This window comes from Indicator indicator, chromosome 7 (genome assembly GCF_027791375.1).
Source record: "Indicator indicator isolate 239-I01 chromosome 7, UM_Iind_1.1, whole genome shotgun sequence".
In the NCBI taxonomy this organism is placed as follows: Eukaryota; Metazoa; Chordata; class Aves; order Piciformes; family Indicatoridae; genus Indicator; species Indicator indicator.
Window position 1 is genome coordinate 10,850,674 of NC_072016.1, and position 18,232 is coordinate 10,868,905.

The window sequence follows — 18,232 nt, forward strand, 5'->3', positions numbered from 1 at the left end:
CCTTAGTCAGCTCTTTTACTTTTTGGATACCATTTTAAAAGGCTAATATATTTTGATACACCTTTGTATATTTAATACATATTTGTTTTAACTTTACTATGTTTCAATCAGTAAACATCAACTTACGCATTAGGTCACGACTTACATGCTACTTATTCCTGTGGCAAATTCTGGAGAAATTAACACTGAGACATTATGTTGTCAATTATTAAAGCCACTTCAATGTGAAAGTACAAAATAAAATTAAAGCTCATCAAAGCACGCTCCACCACAGTCCCGGCTAAGCAACCTTCCATGGCCGGTAACTGAGCCGGCTGGACCCGGCTGGGCTGGAGCTATGTCCATAGCGGCCTTACCTCCTCCGGCCGCAGCCGCTCCTGTCCCCGCAGCCCCTCGTCCCCTGCCTCCGCAGCCGCGGCCGCTGCTGTAGAGAAGCCGCACGCGGGGAGAGGGACGAGCGCACCGGAAGCAGTACGCGGGGCAGGGGGGAAAGGGCGAGCAGAAGCGCGAGTCGCTCTTCAGCCAACCAAAGGGAAGGGTACCGGGAGAGTTCACTCCCTGGGACTTGCAGCCAATCAGCGCGGCTGGGGTGGCTGCGCGCGGCTCTCGGTGGCCACCATTTTGTGGGAGGGAGCTGGCGAAGGGCAGAGTGCGGCGGCTGGACGGCAGCGGCGGTGGCTGAGGTATCTGTGGGCGCCCGCAGACCCTTGCCCGCGGCTCTTCCTGTAGGGCTGCGCCGTCGGGCGGGAACGAGGAGTGGTTTCGGCCCCGAGCCGCGACTGTCCCACGGCGCGCCCGCGACCTTCAGCTGCGGCGTCGCTCCCTTCCGAGTACCAGGCGTCGCCGCGTCCTTTCCCCCGTCCCGAAGCGAGCTGGGCAGGGAGCGCGCCAGGGCCGCGGCTGTCGGCACCAGAGATATGGAGCCGGTGGGGCTCCGCTGGGGCAGCTGGTGGCGTCCAGTGACAGGGCAGCCGGCGTGGCAGACCGCGCCTGGCAAGGGCACCGGCCTACCTCGAAAAGGAAAACTTGTGGTACCTGGCCTCAGAATCGCGGTGAAGGACGCGGTGACTCTTTTCCAGCTTTTGCATTGCTCAAGCTTACGAAAAGATGGCTGTAGCTTTCCCTTTCGCGTGCAGATGTTGAGAAGGGTTCTTTCGTTATGATTTTTAGTATTGTGTAGTCAGTCCAGGTACAAGGCGCACTTACCTGATTGTGCACTAGAGATACTGTGCTGAGCTCACATAAGAGCTGTGTAAATGATCATAGCACCTGGTATAGCAGTTTCCTATACCTCTCCTCTTCGGAGGTCCTGAAGAAGGGTGCAGCATCTGCCTGGCTTGGTTGGTAACTGTATGGGATGCATGCCTCTTTTGAGGTGAGCAACAAGAGAGTAAGTGATCTCTAGAGTGCACAGCTCAGCCATTCAGTGAGCCTGCACGTTGGTTACTGTAGCTATGCCAGGCCTTTGAACTTCTTACAGTTGATCTGAAACTTTGTTCCAAACATGTACACAATGCCAGACTGTACCCTCGCGTACTTGAAAGTGTTTTTGTTGTTCCTGTGAAAGCACTTTTGAGACTCTGTAGCTGATGAAGTAACTTGATGATCTAGCTGAAGAGTAACTAAGGGGGGAAAAAAGAAAGTATATTTTTATCTAATCCGTGAATACTAGGGTAATCAAGTAAGATACATTGGAAACGTGCAACTAAGCAGGGCAGTTCTTACTGACAGCGCTTGCACTCTAATATGGTGCAAATGTTGTAAAGCAGCACTTTGATTCACAGAGTAGCCTGAATCTTGTCACCAACTTTTTGAGTATGTAATTGAAGCTGGGTTTTAGCTGAAGCAGTGAAGATTTCTCTTGGGTATTGCAGATCCCTGAACAACTGGTAGGAATTTGTCTCTATTGATTGGCTGTGTAGGCAGGACTATTCTTGGCAAGTACCTTGAGGAATTTTCATATTTACTATCATCATTCTGACCTTTTTTTTTTTTCATATTTAAACTTGGTTGAATGAACTGTGAAAAATCATAAATGTTCCTCGCTTCAGAACCTCTCATGTGCTTATCTGGCTCTTGTGTCACCTGATTGCACTCTACAGATTGCTCTGAATGTTGCCAGCTCCTTGTGCATATCCACTGTCTGCTGAATGTCCTGAAAAGAGACTTAATAGCTGACATAGAATCATTAACTTCAGTGCAGAGATGAGTTTGATTTTTCTTTAGATTCTGAACAGTTCACTCTAAATTCATTAACTGTTCTTTATGCTTATTAGGACAAGCAGCCATGGCTGGCCATGACTCAGGATCTCAGCACCAGTTCACTGGATTTCAGAAGTACTTCAATTCCTACACCATCATAGGCAGGAGGAATGTATGTATTACACACATTGAACTTTTGTAGTCCACTGTAATGATGTTTTCTGGGTTTTAGACTGAAACTAAACTTAATTTTTATGTTTTCCAGTATGTATTAGCAACATATGCAAGTGTTGCAATGCTCGTCTTGTATTTCAAGTTTAGACCTAAAAAGCAAGCTCCTGCTGTGGCAGATAAGTAAATGGTAAGTGTCTGGTGTTCTTCCAGGACCAAAATGCTTCTAAGTGAAGTAGGTTGTTAAAGGAGAACACAAGAAGTATAGGATACCAGTGGTTTTTTGTTCTTCTGACATGGTGAATGGGACTAGAGACAGCACAGAGGGAAGAGTAACCAAAAACGGAGAAATGGAAGGATGTTGCAGCTAAAGCCAATACAGTATCAGGCTTTGACAGCAGCTATTGGGTGCCTGTGGTCTACCTTTCTGCTGTAAAATAGGGACAATTGTTGCTTTGTAGGTTATTGAAATGTTGAAGTAGTACTTGAGGGCTTATTTCTGAGTTAGAGAATTCCAAGCAGAGGTTAATGCAGTCTGTTAAAATCTCACTTTGACCAAAGGACCACCATACAACAGAATGGTCTATGTTATAGCACACCTGACTATGCCCATATAGAAGTGATTTGACTTGTTCTTGTACAGCAACAACCATGTCACAAAACTCTAGAGTTACTTTCAAATACAGAATTTCCACTGAAATGGCATTTTGAAAAAAACCTACAGGCTGTTCTCACACTCTGCAAAATGGGATAGAAAACAATTATTTTGATCATTGTGGTTGTGTGCTAAATATTGCTTGCTAAAATTGTTCAGGCTTGGGGAAAGGGAATGCTGCTGCTAGTACTACTGTGCCAGAGTTGATACCTTTGGTCTCTTTTCTCTTGGCAGGTTGCTGGCATGTCTGAACCTCCAGTCCGTGTTAACATAATGCAAGCTGATAACCTTTGTGGCTAATAAAATAAATAATGACTTGGTTTATCGGCAGTATTAAATGGTAGGGGGAAAAACCCATAAATGTGGCATTTCTCTTTTTCTCTGTCAAAAATAGTTACTTGTAGTGGAGATGGAATAGCTGATTCCTGTCACTACTATCTTAACTAAACTTCTGCTGTTACAACACATCATAAAGTGTTCTGAGCACCTGACTTCAGCATGGTGATACCAGCATAGAGCTGAGCAAAGCCTCTCCACACTTTCATGTCATAATGAGTAACAGCTTACATGGTTATGAGCCAGTTACCTGGTTGTTCGTCAGTACAACACAGATTACAGTTGTTTGTATTTTGCATAAACCTGGTTTTGATGGAAAACCTCCCAAAACAGACTGATAGCATTTATGGTATTTGAGCTTTTTCTGTTACTGGCCTCTTGCAGAGGTAACTGCCAGAAGGAAAATGGTTTACTTTGTTGATGTTAAGCTCCTAAAACTGACCCCTTCCTGGAAGGCCAGGTTGGACAGGACCTTGAGCAACCTGGTTCAGTTGAAGGTGTCCCTGTTTGTGGCAGTGGGGGATGGATCTGGATGATACTTCAGGTCTGTTCCAACCCAAACCATTCTATGAACTCTGCATGTTCAGAAACAGTGACTTAAGTAGTTCAGTGCTTCTTTTTGTGTACATACCCTCTAAATGAATGAGGTATTCCTACCACAGTTAGCAGTCCCCTCTGTGCCCAACACTAAAATTTGTGTATCACATCCTCCAATCTCTTTCTGTATCTCAATGAAAATTCAGTACCTTCCTCAGATGACACATTTGTGCTGATGTGTGAATGTCATAGTGCAGCAATGTGCCTCTTTTTGAAAGGTCCCAGCAGCATAGGTTCAACCTGAGACTTAAAATGCTAAAGACACTTCTCAAAGTGAGGTCATCAGGGTAGAGACATGGATGCTGGGGAAAAAAAAAAAAAAGAGTGAAATTACAGGGTCTTTGTGCTCTCTCTAGTTCAGGTATTCTATTTGTACATGCTGGGACCTCTGAATAAATCTAGTCCTCTTCCTTTCCTATGAGACTGTTTGCATAAATGGCCTCAGCTCTACAGCTTTCCAGATGAATAATGGTAACAGTGCAACAGCTCCAATTTGCTAGAACCCATCACCTACCCTTACTTGAAATGGTTGATCAGTCATCCTCTTGCCTGTTTTCTGAGTTGATCTTTTCTGTCTGAGTGCTAACAGCTGCAAGCACTGCTCTTGCTTCCATTGCAGACATCCAGGAAAGAAAATACCTTGTAACAGACAAACTGTGTGGTTTTAGTATTTATTACAATATCAAAAGTATAAAACTGTACAAAATATAAAGGCAGAATGTGGCAGTGTTTTCTTGAAGCTGTCAAAACTACATACTTGGTTTTAGATAATTTGGATCACCATAATTGTACTTGAATCCAACTGATCATAGTGAGAGCTAGGGAATTTTCTTGTGGTACAATTACAAAAAGAAAAATCCATAATAATTTAGTTTTGATGTTTTTAATCTTTAAAGAGAATTTCCAGGTGAGCTTCTGAATAAATTTCCCGCCCTTTATTTTGATGTATAATGCCTGTAATAAAACTTTACTCCAAGAATGCAAGGGATGAGAGGGGAAGTGGTTCTCCATTTACGTTACTTTAGAAATGTCAAGACTTGCTTTTATTTTCACTAGAAAGCCAGCAGAATGTTCAATTATCCAAGCTCTTATTGGAAAGTAATGAGGAACATAAAACTTTTCCCTAGAGATAGTTTGTAAGAGATTAAAAAATAATTTAAAAAAAAGGACAAAACCAAAACTAAAAAGGCAAAACCACACCAAAATGAGCCTATACTTTGGTGGTGGTGATTTCTGTTCAAAGACCCAGAAAGAAGTTACACTTCACAGTGTTTTGCATGTTTTCCTTAGAAATAAATTACTGAGCTTTATTAGTTGTCCAGGAGGACTTACTGGAGTACAGTGTTTTTGGGGGTGGAAATTGCCACCAGCAGCCAAGTTGGCCTTTCAAAACCACATTGGTAATACACTGAAGGCTGATTAATCCTTTTACCCTGCAGTAACATTTCAATGTCTTGGCTAGTTTTAAATTTTGATATATTGAACCTTATGTAGAAAGGACACAAGTTTGTAAGTTCTTTTAGATGTAACACAATGTAAAAGGGTTTAAGCCCACTTCTGTAACAATGGGGGTTTCAGTTGTGCCTCAGTCCCCCTTTCTTCCTACAGTAAAGTATGAAAGTAAATAAAGTTCACATTGCACTTCTGGTTGCTTACAGAATTGGCTACCAGTGAAAAAAAGAGCAACAAGCTCCGCATTTCTGATAACCTCAAAAGAGCACAGGAATTTGAAATCTTTTCAGGTTTAGTACATGGATGCATTAAAACCTGCAAGTGTAACTTTGTGGCAGGTCCCCACAAGCCCCTGCCAGTGAGACCTACTCTTTCAAGGCCCTGTTAGTTGCTGTGATACTCTCACCATACCTGTTGTCCAGCTCAGGCTATAGTGAATTAAACTACATTCTTTTCTGAAACTAAACAGCTTTTCCTTGTGTTTGAGATTGATTAAACATTTGCTAACCACAAATTAAGTGCTTTAAAAGAAATTCATTTGAGAACACATACCAAGGCTGTTAACTTTCCAAAAGTGTCTGAGGGGAGACAGCCATTTTCATGTTTGTTTGTTTTATCAAAAGCACCATGAACAATTCCTTCTTTTACAGCCATGTTGTCTTGTCAATCTCCTGCATTTTCAAACTGTGGATAAGTATGGAATAGCAGAAATGAAAACGCTGCTTGCATCAGTTTACATAGTTTTTTGGTTTTCCTGCAACAGACTAGTGGGATCCATCTGTACAAGACATTCCTCCTTGTCTCACATCCTGAGGTCACTACTGCAATGATTTGGCACAGTCAGTCTTACAGCTTCCCAATTTACTGTGAACTGTAGGCTCCCGCAGCCAGCAGCAAGTTTCTGCGTGTAAAATGGAGGTGTACAACTGGGGTTGATTTGGTCATGTATGTACCTAATAACAAGTCCTGTGAGTTTTCAGGCAAGTTTATATGTCCAGTGGCTGTAGTAAAGTCATCAGTTTCTAAATCTTCAAATGCCTTCACAGCATCCCACAGACGAACTGTATTATCCATTGAACCTAGAAAGAAAAAACAACAATTCAAGGTCTTTATTAATAAAAAAGGTGTATGCATATACACACACACACACATATATATATATATATATATATAAATAAGTAAATCATCACTGGGGAGCAAGTGAGCAGAAATTTGAGTTCAAGAAGCAGGTTTGCTCCTTATTGTAGCCTTACACCTTCATCCTGCCAAGGAAACATTTTTAACAAGCCTCTAACATACTGAATACATATGTAAAAGCTGCCAGGATTTCAGCTTTCCTGTAGTCTAACCTGAATGCCCTCTGGATAAAGCACAAAACTACTCTCAAACAATTTGGGTTTGTATTTTAGCACTGAAAAAGCAGAACCCTCATGTGGGTTAGATACCCAATTTCAGGAAATGTTAATGATTTTAAGTCACATAGTAAGAGTTTCTTTGATACAAGGAAGATGGCAGAATTTTGCAGGTCCAGTGGCCTGTGCTCTCAGTTGAGAATTGGTAGATAAACTGAAGTAGCCACCAAGCAGACTGGATCAGACCTATACCCTCTCTGTTAGCTTATGCTCCTGGAGTAGTGGCTCAACGAGGATTCTCACTACACTGCATTTAGGAACACACTACTAATGAATATAGGATATTCCTAGCCTGATTTCATGAGGAAATCACCATGATGTAATTACATCATCCAGCCAGCATTTCTTCTGTCAGTAATTTGAACTTTTTGGATAGTTTTGACCAACTGACAACCAAGTTTAAAATTCATTAAATCCCTGTATGATTTATGAAATCAGTTCACTAAATGCAGAACTTTGTGCCTCCGTGAAAGGAAAACTGGCACAGAGAATCTGTGTGGATAGGCAGGAAAAACAAGCAGGCCTCACAAGTTCTGCTGCTCATAGACTCGATTGTTATTGAAACATTTCTATATACAAAAAATATACTGTGAATAAATAGTACAGGTGTGCATAACTCATCTTCCATTCTATGCTATGTCCCATTCCCATATCCTGTGCCTCTCTACTCCAGCCACTTCTTGTTTGCCCCAGAGTTATTTCTAACTTCAGATTCCAGCCCAACACTGTACACAGATCCCAATCTTCACCACCATCTAGCTGTGTAACATCTTTCCTTCTGTTCCTGGAGAGTAAGGGATCAAACTTGTCAGTCCAGTGAAGAACTCGCCTCAAACCTGTGGTTGCTGCTTTTGCTAAGCAAGTGATTCTACCTTTTGTTCCTTGGTTTAAGGAACCAATTACACCATTCGTTTTCAAACTTATGGAACACAATGGAAACTGCCCTGTTTCCAGTGAATTTTACCTGATGCTAAAATCTCCCCATCTCTACTGAATCTGAGCGCGTAAATAGTGTCCGTGTGCCCTTTCAGTTCTCCAACCATCAAGCCATGTCCAATATCCCACAGCAGAACTCTTCCATCTGTTGCTCCAGTAGCCAGGAATCGTCCATTAGGAGAAAATGCCAATGAATGAATTGGTCCCTAAAACAGACAGTTAAAGAGGGGACCAAAAAGTTAAGTCTATTCTCATTCAGTCAGTCGGCGCTGTATTCATTCTGAACTCTACTCTTCAAAATCTCATCACAGAATTAGAATCACCTTCAAACTGTAATATTCATTTACCTTATGCCCAGTGAATATTCTTACACAGTTCCCATTCAAAACATCCCAGAGCCGTATAGTCCTGTCTGCTGAGCCCGTGGCAATGTAGTTGGAGTTTGGATGAAATCGGGTACACGTCACATCAGCAAGATGGCCAGCAAATATCCGTAAAGGCTGGTAGTGATCTGTTGCCCACAGGCTTAAGACAAAAAAAAAAGAAAAAGAAAAAGCTTCATTAATAAAACAAAAACCCTAATGAAGTTCAGTACCTGCTGCACAATGAGGAATAAAAGGAAATAATTGTGCAGTCATTTCTTACTGGTCAGTTTATTGAATCAGCAAGATCTATTTTGGAGCAGTATGCTTTTCAGAAGGATGAAATAAAGAATATTCTGTCAAGCTGATAAATGGAAAAGAAAAAAAAAAAAAAACAAAAACCCACAACCCCAAAAACCTACATTAAAACACCGATTTAGCATTTTAATTGACATGAAATTAAATTTATTTCCAGTAATAGGGTAGGTTAGAGTATATCAGCTAATCACTCCCAGGGTTAACCCCCAGTAATCAGGTAGGTTAGAGTGCATCAGGTAATCACTCCCAGGGTTAACCCCACACAAACTGACCCTAACAAGTGGAAAAACTCATCCAGCTTCTTACCGAGCCACTCTGTCGTGTCCCCCTGACACAAAGTAATAACCATAAGGAGAGAACTGTGTATCCCATACTGGATAGTTGTGTCCTTTATATCCCACCAAACACGTGAATGTTTGGAGACTCCACAATCTGACAGTGCCATCCTCAGAACAGGACAAGAGATAGTTCCTGTCACAGGAGAAGTATAGCATATTACACAAGAAACTCACACATGGACTGCATAACCATTGCACAAAGTGAGATGTCTATTGTAAGAAAAACTGGACAATGAACAGCATCTGTTTAGCATGTCACGAACAAATCAACATTATGGTGGGGTAAGCAACAACAACTAATTCAAGCGGAATCCAGTCCTAGGCCCCTATGCAAAAACACTGATGCCTAACTCTGATGACACTGACAGCAATACTGAGGGGAGACAAAAAGCAAAACCCCAACAGCCCTCCCCATCCCCAAAAACTATCCCAACACCACCAAACAAACAAAAAAACCCCCACAAAGCAGGTCTTTACTCAGGAATTACTAGTATTTTTTTCATATAACTGGAAACTATTATGCTATGTTACTTTAAAAAATATATTTTTTTATTAATGTAACTCTGAACAAAATTTCAAGATTCCCTGAAAAGAATTCTTATCGTGTTCACATTCTCAATTCATAACTATAGACTCTACATTCATGTTCCACACAACATATACCTCTCAGCTGTGTCTTTCCACTGGTTGTTTCCTGACTAGACACAGGCAAAAGCAAAATTTGAGACATTTAAACCCCCTTTCTACTGTTGAGACTCTCACAATTATATAATGGTTCTAAATCTCTTATTTTAAAGATACTACTCCATACATTTTGAAAATAAAGCCTCAGTAGAATATAAGAAACTTGAAGTGCAGCAATATGCTACTCAGTATGGTTTTGATTTGCAATACTGTAAGGCAAATCAATACTGCAGTATTTTTCCTCTCTAAAATTCAGTTAATTAAAACTACAGTTTGCAAAAGAGATGGTCTATTTTGCCATCTAAGTCCTGAACCTTAAAAAAGGTGCTGGCATCCTCCTCTCCAGTTGATTTCAGTAACAGCTGACAGTGCCCAACACCCTGAGCATAACAAGCACACTCACAGTTGCACATGGTTTCTTCTAAGATGCGTGAACAAGAATTGCTTTAACCTTCGGTAAAAAGCTGCATCAAGAACACGTTTGCATTCAGTAGCATACAACTGAAAGTCCAAACTGAATCACAGAATCAACCAGGTTGGAAGAGACCTCAGAGATCATTAAGTCCAACCGATCACCCAACCCTATCTAATCAACTAGACCATGGCACTAAGTGCCTCATCCAGGCTTTTCTTAAACACCTCCAGGGACATCAACCCCACCACCTCCCTGGGCAGCCCATTCCAACGGGCAATCTCTCTTTCTGTGAAGAACTTCTTTCTAAGATCCAGCCTAAACTTCCCCCTACACAGCTTGACACTGTGCCCTCTTGTTTTGTTGCTGGTTGCCTGGGAGAAGAGACCAATCCCCACCTGGCTACAACCACCCTTCATGTAGTTTTAGAGAGCAATAAGGTCTCCCCTGAGCCTCCTCTTCTCCAAGCTAAACAACCCCAGCTCCCAAACATTCACACTAGTCAGCTTTTAAAGTTATTTTACCTATCAGGACTGAAGCTGGTGCCATAGACAGGTCCACTGTGACCATATAAAATCTTCAACTCACTTGCAGTTTTCTCATCCATGATCCTTTCCAAGACATCATCTGATTCTTTGTCGATGAGACTGAGGTCTGCAGTATTTCAAAGTTCATATATCATAATAACAGTCAGAAGTTCAAAGATAAATGTCATGAACAGGAAAAAGAATAATATTCTCTCTAAAAGAGGCAAGCATGATGTGAACATGACAAAGTGAACATGACAAAGACCCTAAATACAAAACTGTTAAGTTTGCAATATACAATAGCATTTAAAATATTTTTACCATTCTAAAAGGAGAAAATAATTCTTTACATAAATAATAATTTTTTCTTGAGACTTCACTGAGCTAAAATAAATTAATGCCAATGTGTTATTTTTCATACATATATTGTTCAGCCTCCAAATACAGTAACATTTTTTGACAGAGATGTCAAATTTTCACACTTCCAAAAAGCTAATATGGCACGTACACTTTACAGACATGTTTTGACATGACAGCTGCATACTACACACAACAAAATAATTTCAGTCTGTGGGCTACTGTTTGCTGAACATCATGACCACCTCTCAGTTAAACATCAAATTAAGAAATGTTTGTGTGGTATCTAGATTCAACCACAAAACGTTGTTACATAAACAATACAATTAAAAAGCTTGGTTTCCATGAATTTCCTAAATATTGAGCTAGAGGACATTTTCTTCCATCCTCGGAATTCCCTTGGGTACCACTAGACTCCACCCTACATCACCTAACTCCAACTGTCTACTACATCCTATAGTTACTACCCAGTAAACAAGCAAGATGTTTAGTTTCATGCTTATTTTGGCTAGTTCCAAGCTCTGTGCACTGGCCACCTCATGACAGGTGTACACAACCGGATTTCCAGTTGCTTTAAAAATGCTTCTAATGGTAGCATGTAAGATGCAATCAAGCTTTTGTGCACATATTTTTTTCTTCAAAGTGAAAGCATCTAGTTGCTGGAGATGACTCTCCCACCACAAACACAGTTTGTCTTTGCATGCAAAATACAGCTGTATCACAAATAATGCAAGCTCATTTAACTGTTACTGTCTTAATTACCTGCTGCTGTTTTCACACTGCGTAGCTTTTTCGGAGTCACAGACCACACTCTGACAGTAGAGTCAGCAAAGCCTCCTACAATCATGCTGGAGTCATCTGTAATATCCACTGCAGTCAGACCCTAAATACAAAACATTTATATTGCTTGTGTCTTTCACAATGCATTTCAAATACGGCAAAATCCTAATAAGTATTCTAGGGTAGACCTAAAACTACATAAATTCTTGCACCAATAAAAATAAAACTGTATGAACAAAGTATGGTCTACAACGACAAAACGATACTGGCTTCCAGTATTCTGGAAATTCTACTGCATTCTGTAGAATGCACTTAAGGCCCCACAGGAAAAGTGAAAGGAGGAGTTATGGCAAAAATCAGAGCAAACTAAGGAATATGGAAAGTATACAGTTTAATTAGTCTTTTAAAGAGATTTTTGAACATTTTGGAAGATAAAATTTGTGATACTCATTCCAAATACTCCAATAACCCTTGCCAATGCTGTTAAAGTCTTCTTTCTGTGTTACCAAAACTCTTCTTTTACCAACCTGGTAAGCATTAAGGAATGTGTAGAAACAGATGGAGGGCAGGCACTCTGGGCCAAGACGTACACGCCTTGCAGCTTCCTTCATATTCATTACTTTATCCAGCTTGTCAGAGTCTTTCAGTTCAGGCAGAGGAATTCTACAAGAAGCACACATTTTTACAAAGTAAAAGCACCTTCCACACTGTTAATCTAAACAAAGAAAGGGAAACACTATACCTCAATATTCAAGTATGAAACAAGAATTACAAAAAAATGAAAGGCTATATATAAAAATATTAACAGGTAAGAAAAAGAGGCAGTAGCTTTAAGAATTTCAGACAGGCAGTGGAGTGATATAAATAATTGAACATGACCTGGAAAGATCAGTGGTCAATCAAGCAGGATTTATCAAGGGAAATCTATATTGACCTGAAGGGCAAAAACAGAGAAGGAAAGAAGTCAGAGAGTTGTGGTCAATGGGACAGAGTCTAGTTGGAGCCCTGTATCTAGTGGAGTCCCTCTGGGGTCACTACTGGTACCAGTACTATTCAATATATTCATCAGTAACCTGGATAAGGGAACAGAGTGCACTGCCAGCAAGTTTAGTGATGACACCAAACTGGGAGGAGTGGCTGACACACCTGAAGGCTGTGCTGCCATTCAGCAGGACCATGACAGGCTGGAGAGATGAGTGTGGAGAAATTTAACAAAATTCAACAAGGCCAAGTGTAGACTCTTGCATCTGGGAAAGAACAACCCAATGGACCAGCATAGGTTGGGTGATGACCTGTAGGAGCGCAGCTCTGGGGAAAAAGGACCTGGGGGTCCTGGCGTACAACGGGATGACCATGAGCCAGCAATGTGCCCTCAGTGGCATCCTGAGGTGTATTAGAAGGGGACTGGTTAGTAGGTCAAGAGAGGTTCTCCTCTCAAGGCTGGAATACTGTGTCCAGTTCTGGGCCCCTCAGTTCAAGGACAGGGAACTGCTTGAAAGAGTCCAGCACAGAGCCACAAAGATGATTCAGGGAGTGGAACATCTTCCTTATGAGGAAAGGCTGAGGGAGCTGGGGCTCTTTAGCTTGGAGGAGACTGAGGGGGAACCTCATTAATGTTTACAAATATGTGAAGGGTGAGCATCAGGAGGACAAAGATTGGCTCTTCTCGGTGATGCCCGATGATAGGCCAAGAGACAGTGGGTGCAAGCTGGAGCATTGGAGGTTCCATGTGAACATAAGGAGAAGTTTTTTCACTGTGAGGGTAACAAAACACTGGAAGAGGCTGCCCAGAGAGGTTGTGGAGTCTCCTCCTCTTTAGACATTCAAAACCCACCTGGGTGTGTTCCTCTGTGACCTACTCTAAGTAATCCTGTTCTGGCAGGGGGTTTGGACTTGATGATCTTTTCAGGTCACTTTCAACCCTAATGTTCTGTGATTCAGTGATATGCTAAACTTTCCATGACATCCCTTTGAAGTCCTACAGCTAAAGCTGTGTATAGCTGAAATGACCAAAATGCTAAAAATGCCATGCGAACAGCAATGCCGATTTGGCATGACAAGACTGGATTTCAAAGGTTTCTCTACACATTGTTCCCTTGGTACCTGTTTTGGGGAGGTGCATTAGGGTCTTGTTTTTTACTTTTTGACCCTACACTATCTTTTTTGGGTTTTTTCTTCTTTGGCTTTCCTTCCTCATTTTCTCCTTCTTCATCTTCATCATCCAAAGGTACATCAAACTCTGGTTCTTTCAATAAGCCAAAGAAAACCTGGAAACCAATAAAACAACACAGAAGACAAATCAGTAATTGCTATTCTTACTGAAAATTACATTTAATGGAATCTTGTAATTCAAGCAGTAAAGCTACTTCTTTAAAACTGCTGTGTTTAATATTACTGTGTACATTACTGTATTACCATTCCTTAGCACTTTTTAAAGCAGAATCCCTACAGTTTGTGTCATTTATCTGTATAGTACTATGGTTCTACGCTGTCAAGATCTACACAAACAGCCCTTGCAAAAACAACTGGAAGTAAGAAGGAATTACATCTGTTGTATAAAAGAGGAAGCCTAATAGTCAGGTGTCTATTTTAAAACCACAGAGTAATTGCTGAGGTAAAGTTTAGTTCAGTGGGCTGTCTCTCAGAGGGACTCAACAGTATCTTCTATCAGACTATTCGTGCAGTTCTCTTCCTTTGTTCTGTTTATGCTGGTTTTTAAGATGTCAAGTCATAACTGTCAGTCTATACCACTACATCAGCTGCAAAATGAAGAATTGTTCAATTATAAAAATGCAACAATCTCTGCCTCCTACCTTTGCTTTATTAGCCTCTCGTTTTGCCTCCCCAGCCAAGCTTCCAACCATAGCATCTATCTGTTGTTTACTGCGGGGCATTCCATCAAAGATATCAATATAAAGATGTTCCTGAACAATGTTCCAGATCTGATTGTTCTGCTTTTCCTGAAGATGCCTCTTCAAGAGCTGGTAAGAGTCACGGGAAATCCGCAGCACGAACTTGCTTGTTCTAAAATCCAGCATGGTCTCATTACCTTTCATGTGTTCTTTTTTGGTTAAGCTAGACAATACACGCAGGTCATCCTGGTAATAGCACTCCTGATCCCCATGGAATCTATTGAAATAATGGAGGATATGATAAAAGATTTATTACAAAAACATTACCTCTGAGGGGCACAGTCATTTACATTAACATGTATGCAAGGACCTTTTGGAAGCTACTGACTACATATGGGATTATTTTTCTGCTGAAATAAATTTCATCCAGGGGAATATACACCAATAATTTGTTGTATAGAATAAAAGCATTCAACAGTTAAAAACCAAGATGAAGAGAACACACAAATGGAACCTCACAGAATTTCATTTACCCAAAGGGTTCTCAGCTGAAATAAATAGCTGCACCATGTTTACTCACAGAAGTGAAACGCTAATTTAGCTGTATCATAAAGCACAGAATATTTTTGTGTAGTATTATGTAAGACTACTTGGATCTAATTATATCTGACTCATTATATAGACATGCACATTTCACAGCGTATATGTTTCTCATTCTCCACATGCATTATCTGACAGCTAATACATGTGTAGACTTTCCCATTTTACTCAAACCATGTTATGGAATGGTTGCAGCAGGGAACATTTTAACTACTTATAGAACCATATTTCCTGACCTATTAGACAGAGACAGAGTTATCCTTTTGGAATGAAGTATTTCATAATTGGTCTTATCCAAAAAAACAAATTAAATTTTATCTTCTTCTCCAGTGACAAAGAATTAAAACATAGCAAGAGCAAAAAAAATTATGGATTAACCATAAATGTATTCCTTTAATCTCATCTGCTTAATTTCTACAGACATGCTATGCCATTAGCAAATAGTTATAGAGTACGTTACTTTGGCATCTCAGTGCAGCATTCCAGTGCTAGACAATTAACCCACAATCTTTCCCTAAAGAAGCAGCATCTCTTTTTTCATGCTTTTGTGTCAGGAAGCCCAGCAGATCACCATAAAGATAGTCCAAAATCTGTCCAGAAATAGCTCAAAAGCATATAGTTTGCACACCTTTATAGCATAGGAGATTGAAAAAGGATTTATGAACAGTTACTGTAACACATCATTATTAATGCAGATTCCAAATCTCTTCAATTTCAGAGAAGAAAAATAATACATACATATACATATATATACATACCTGTGCTACTATAGCTTAAAGATGTAATCAAAGTAGCTAACATAAAATAATGCAAATACACAAATGAAAATAAAGCTACCTTTCAAAAAAAGACTTTGCTTCACTTTCGTGTTGGTTGTAGACCAATTCCAAGTACATGTGCACAAAGAGAGGATAAAACAGCTGAGACAATTCTGCCCGATGACAGTCCAGGGAACACTCAATGAAGTGTTTTAATCCACTGTAGTATTCTTCATATAGTGCTGGATCCCCCTGTTGATTGTAGGCAGACAACACTGCACTCACATCTGGCTGATCTTCCACAACAACACCACCTCCAACTGCAAATAAAAAGAGCTTGTAAGACAGCCAGAAAGAACTAACAGTTATACAGTGGTAACAACCCCACTGGCGAGGTGAAGTGCTGTGAGCAAAATGTAACACCAGGTCTTGTGCTTGTTCAGCACTAAGTTTAAATGATACATGTGTGTACGGCTTCAGCCATTTTTTGAGCTTTCCCTGCCAACAGTTGCCTATAATGTATTTAACATAGCGCCTAACTGTGCTAGGATTGTATGTGTGAAGGAAGAAACCACTAACATCACCCAAACAGATTATCTTCATTGCTAACAACGGAAACTCTCAAATGAGGAGTGGAATCTTTCTAAGAGTGTACAATATACCCTCTATAATTATTTGGTTTCCAATAAACAACCAAATTAAGTTAAACAAGTGAACAGACTCACTGGAACTCAGACATACCAGTTCCTGAAATTTCATTATACTATTCTGTAAAGCTGCCCCAAAAAAACACCTCGATTAAAAATACATAAATCGAATTACCCAAACGATCTCTCAACTCCAGAAATGTACAGATTCCTCTACAAGCATCCTATGTGTCTTTCTCCAAAATGCACCCTGTACATCAGGCCTCCATTCTCGTCCCTGCGACTACATCATGGATCATCACCTCTAACTACAAAAGAAACCCTCAGCCTTCTACTACACTGCTAGTCGAGATGAAACACAAAGACAAGGCGAAACACCTCTCACTTTGACAGTGCTCCCTGCAAACATGATGGATGCCCTGTCTTTGGTCCCTCGCTCCAGGGCAGCACGCCCGGGGGATCCCGACTTCTTTCCGAGTTGCATCGAGAATCACACACCTACGAGACCCCCAAGAAGGCCGGAGCTGGCTCTTGCCTTCCGCCCGAGAGAGGAGCACTCCCAGAGAGCCACGACCTGACTGACACTGACCCTTGTGCCCCAGCATCACGGAGAGCCCCCCGCAGTCTCCACGTTTCGCGCCGGGAGGGGGCGGCCTTTTGCCCCGGGAAGCGACCCTGCAGCCCCCGCGCGGGCCCCACCTTTCCCCGGCGGCACGGCAGGAACCGCCGCCACCCCGGAGCTGGAAGACGCGACAGTGGAGACGCTGCCTCCTATCGCGATGGCGGCAGCGGAGGTGACCCGGCTGAGCAGAGCCTCGCTGCCGGCGGAGTCCGTATCGCCGCCCGAGCCTCCCAGAAGCCCGGAGCCGGCGGGACTAAGGGCAGCCGCACCGAGGTCATCGCCGAGCAGGCGGGCTTCGCGGCGCAGGATCTCTTCGGACTCGCGGAGGTTGCTGCGCCGCAGGAACTGTAGCACGGCCACGAGTGTCTGCCGGTCCAGCGCTGTCGGGGAGGCGGCCGGGCCCGGCGCTGTCGGCTTAGGGGGTGCCGCATCCACACCGCTCCCCGCTGCTTCCCCCTCCGCCGCCGCAACCGGGGGAGCGGCGGGAGCGGTGGCGGCGGTTGGAGGCGCAGCAGGGGGCTGCGGAGGCGTCCCCGCCTCAGGGTCCGGCTTTACCGCCGCCACCTCCGCCGGCTCCTCAGGTAGTGCCGCCATCTTGTACCGCCCTCCATTCGCCGGCAGCGGGCAGCCGCCGCCAAGCGCGGGTGTTTTTGCGACAGTGAGGGCAAAGGACGGGTCCTGTCGCCGCTATCTAGGCGTTTGCGGCTTCATTTTGCGACGCTGCCAGAAACCCTTTCTGGCTCTAGGGATGACATTAGGCTCGGGGAGCGGTTGTGAGACTGCCGCTGAACTCTGGGAGTCCTAGCGCTAACTATGTGTGATTTGGGGTAGTGACTGTGCGAATAGGAATCATGGAGCTCAGCAAGTATGTGCAGTATCTGTATGCGAGAAACTTCGCTCAGAAATTGATGGTTTAGGTGTTAATAAACCACTGCCACTCTTGGCAGTAGATGATCACCCAGCAGTTTGCCCAGGCGGCCAACAGCATCTTGGCTTATATCAGAAATAATGCGTCAATCAGGACTGGGGAAGGGACTGTCCCTCTTTACTTAGCACTGCTAGGCTGCATATTTGATTCTGTGTACATGTTCGGTCTCTTCACTACAAGAAGGGCTTTGAAAGTGCTGATGCATGTCCAAAGAAGGGCAGAGAGAGGTGAAGGGTCTAGACAACAGGTCTTCCGAGGAGTGGCTGAAGAGACTGGGATTGTTAAA

The 18,232-nt window shown here is 42.3% G+C and overlaps 2 protein-coding genes across 3 annotated transcripts; one reads left to right on the top strand and one right to left on the bottom strand.

The window, feature by feature from the left end:
* Window positions 1-599: 599 nt before the first annotated feature.
* Window positions 600-3,464, top strand: ATP5MK (ATP synthase membrane subunit k). Its single transcript, XM_054382505.1, has 4 exons — window positions 600-683; window positions 2,277-2,374; window positions 2,468-2,563; window positions 3,263-3,464. The coding sequence occupies exons 2-3, from the start codon at window positions 2,288-2,290 to the stop codon at window positions 2,558-2,560; spliced, it is 180 nt and encodes a 59-aa protein (XP_054238480.1). The 5' UTR covers window positions 600-683; window positions 2,277-2,287; the 3' UTR covers window positions 2,561-2,563; window positions 3,263-3,464.
* Window positions 3,465-6,046: 2,582 nt separating this feature from the next.
* TAF5 (TATA-box binding protein associated factor 5) lies at window positions 6,047-17,612 on the bottom strand. 2 transcript variants are annotated; one of them, XM_054382126.1, is made up of 11 exons: window positions 17,096-17,612; window positions 15,829-16,063; window positions 14,353-14,668; window positions 13,643-13,806; window positions 12,067-12,202; window positions 11,522-11,642; window positions 10,400-10,529; window positions 8,748-8,912; window positions 8,109-8,286; window positions 7,790-7,967; window positions 6,047-6,492 (listed from the first exon to the last, which is right to left on the bottom strand). In XM_054382126.1, exons 1-11 carry the CDS (start codon window positions 17,610-17,612, stop codon window positions 6,275-6,277), a joined length of 2,358 nt encoding a protein of 785 aa, XP_054238101.1. In that variant the 3' UTR covers window positions 6,047-6,274. The 2 variants fall into 2 exon arrangements, with proteins under 2 accessions (XP_054238101.1, XP_054238102.1); XM_054382127.1 differs by lacking the exon at window positions 8,748-8,912.
* Between the last annotated feature and the right edge of the window lie 620 nt (window positions 17,613-18,232).

Bases quoted from the DNA above. Each gene is read 5' to 3' on its own strand.
- ATP5MK (XM_054382505.1), top strand. From the start codon at position 2,288: ATGGCTGGCCATGACTCAGGATCTCAGCACCAGTTCACTGGATTTCAG. The intron at 2,375-2,467 runs GTATGTATTACA...TATGTTTTCCAG, and splicing joins CCATCATAGGCAGGAGGAAT to TATGTATTAGCAACATATGC.
- TAF5 (XM_054382126.1), bottom strand. From the start codon at position 17,612: ATGGCGGCACTACCTGAGGAGCCGGCGGAGGTGGCGGCGGTAAAGCCG. The intron at 12,203-13,642 runs GTACCAAGGGAA...TGCTTCTTGTAG, and splicing joins AATGCACCTCCCCAAAACAG to AATTCCTCTGCCTGAACTGA. The intron at 10,530-11,521 runs GTAATTAAGACA...GAAATACTGCAG, and splicing joins CAGTGTGAAAACAGCAGCAG to ACCTCAGTCTCATCGACAAA.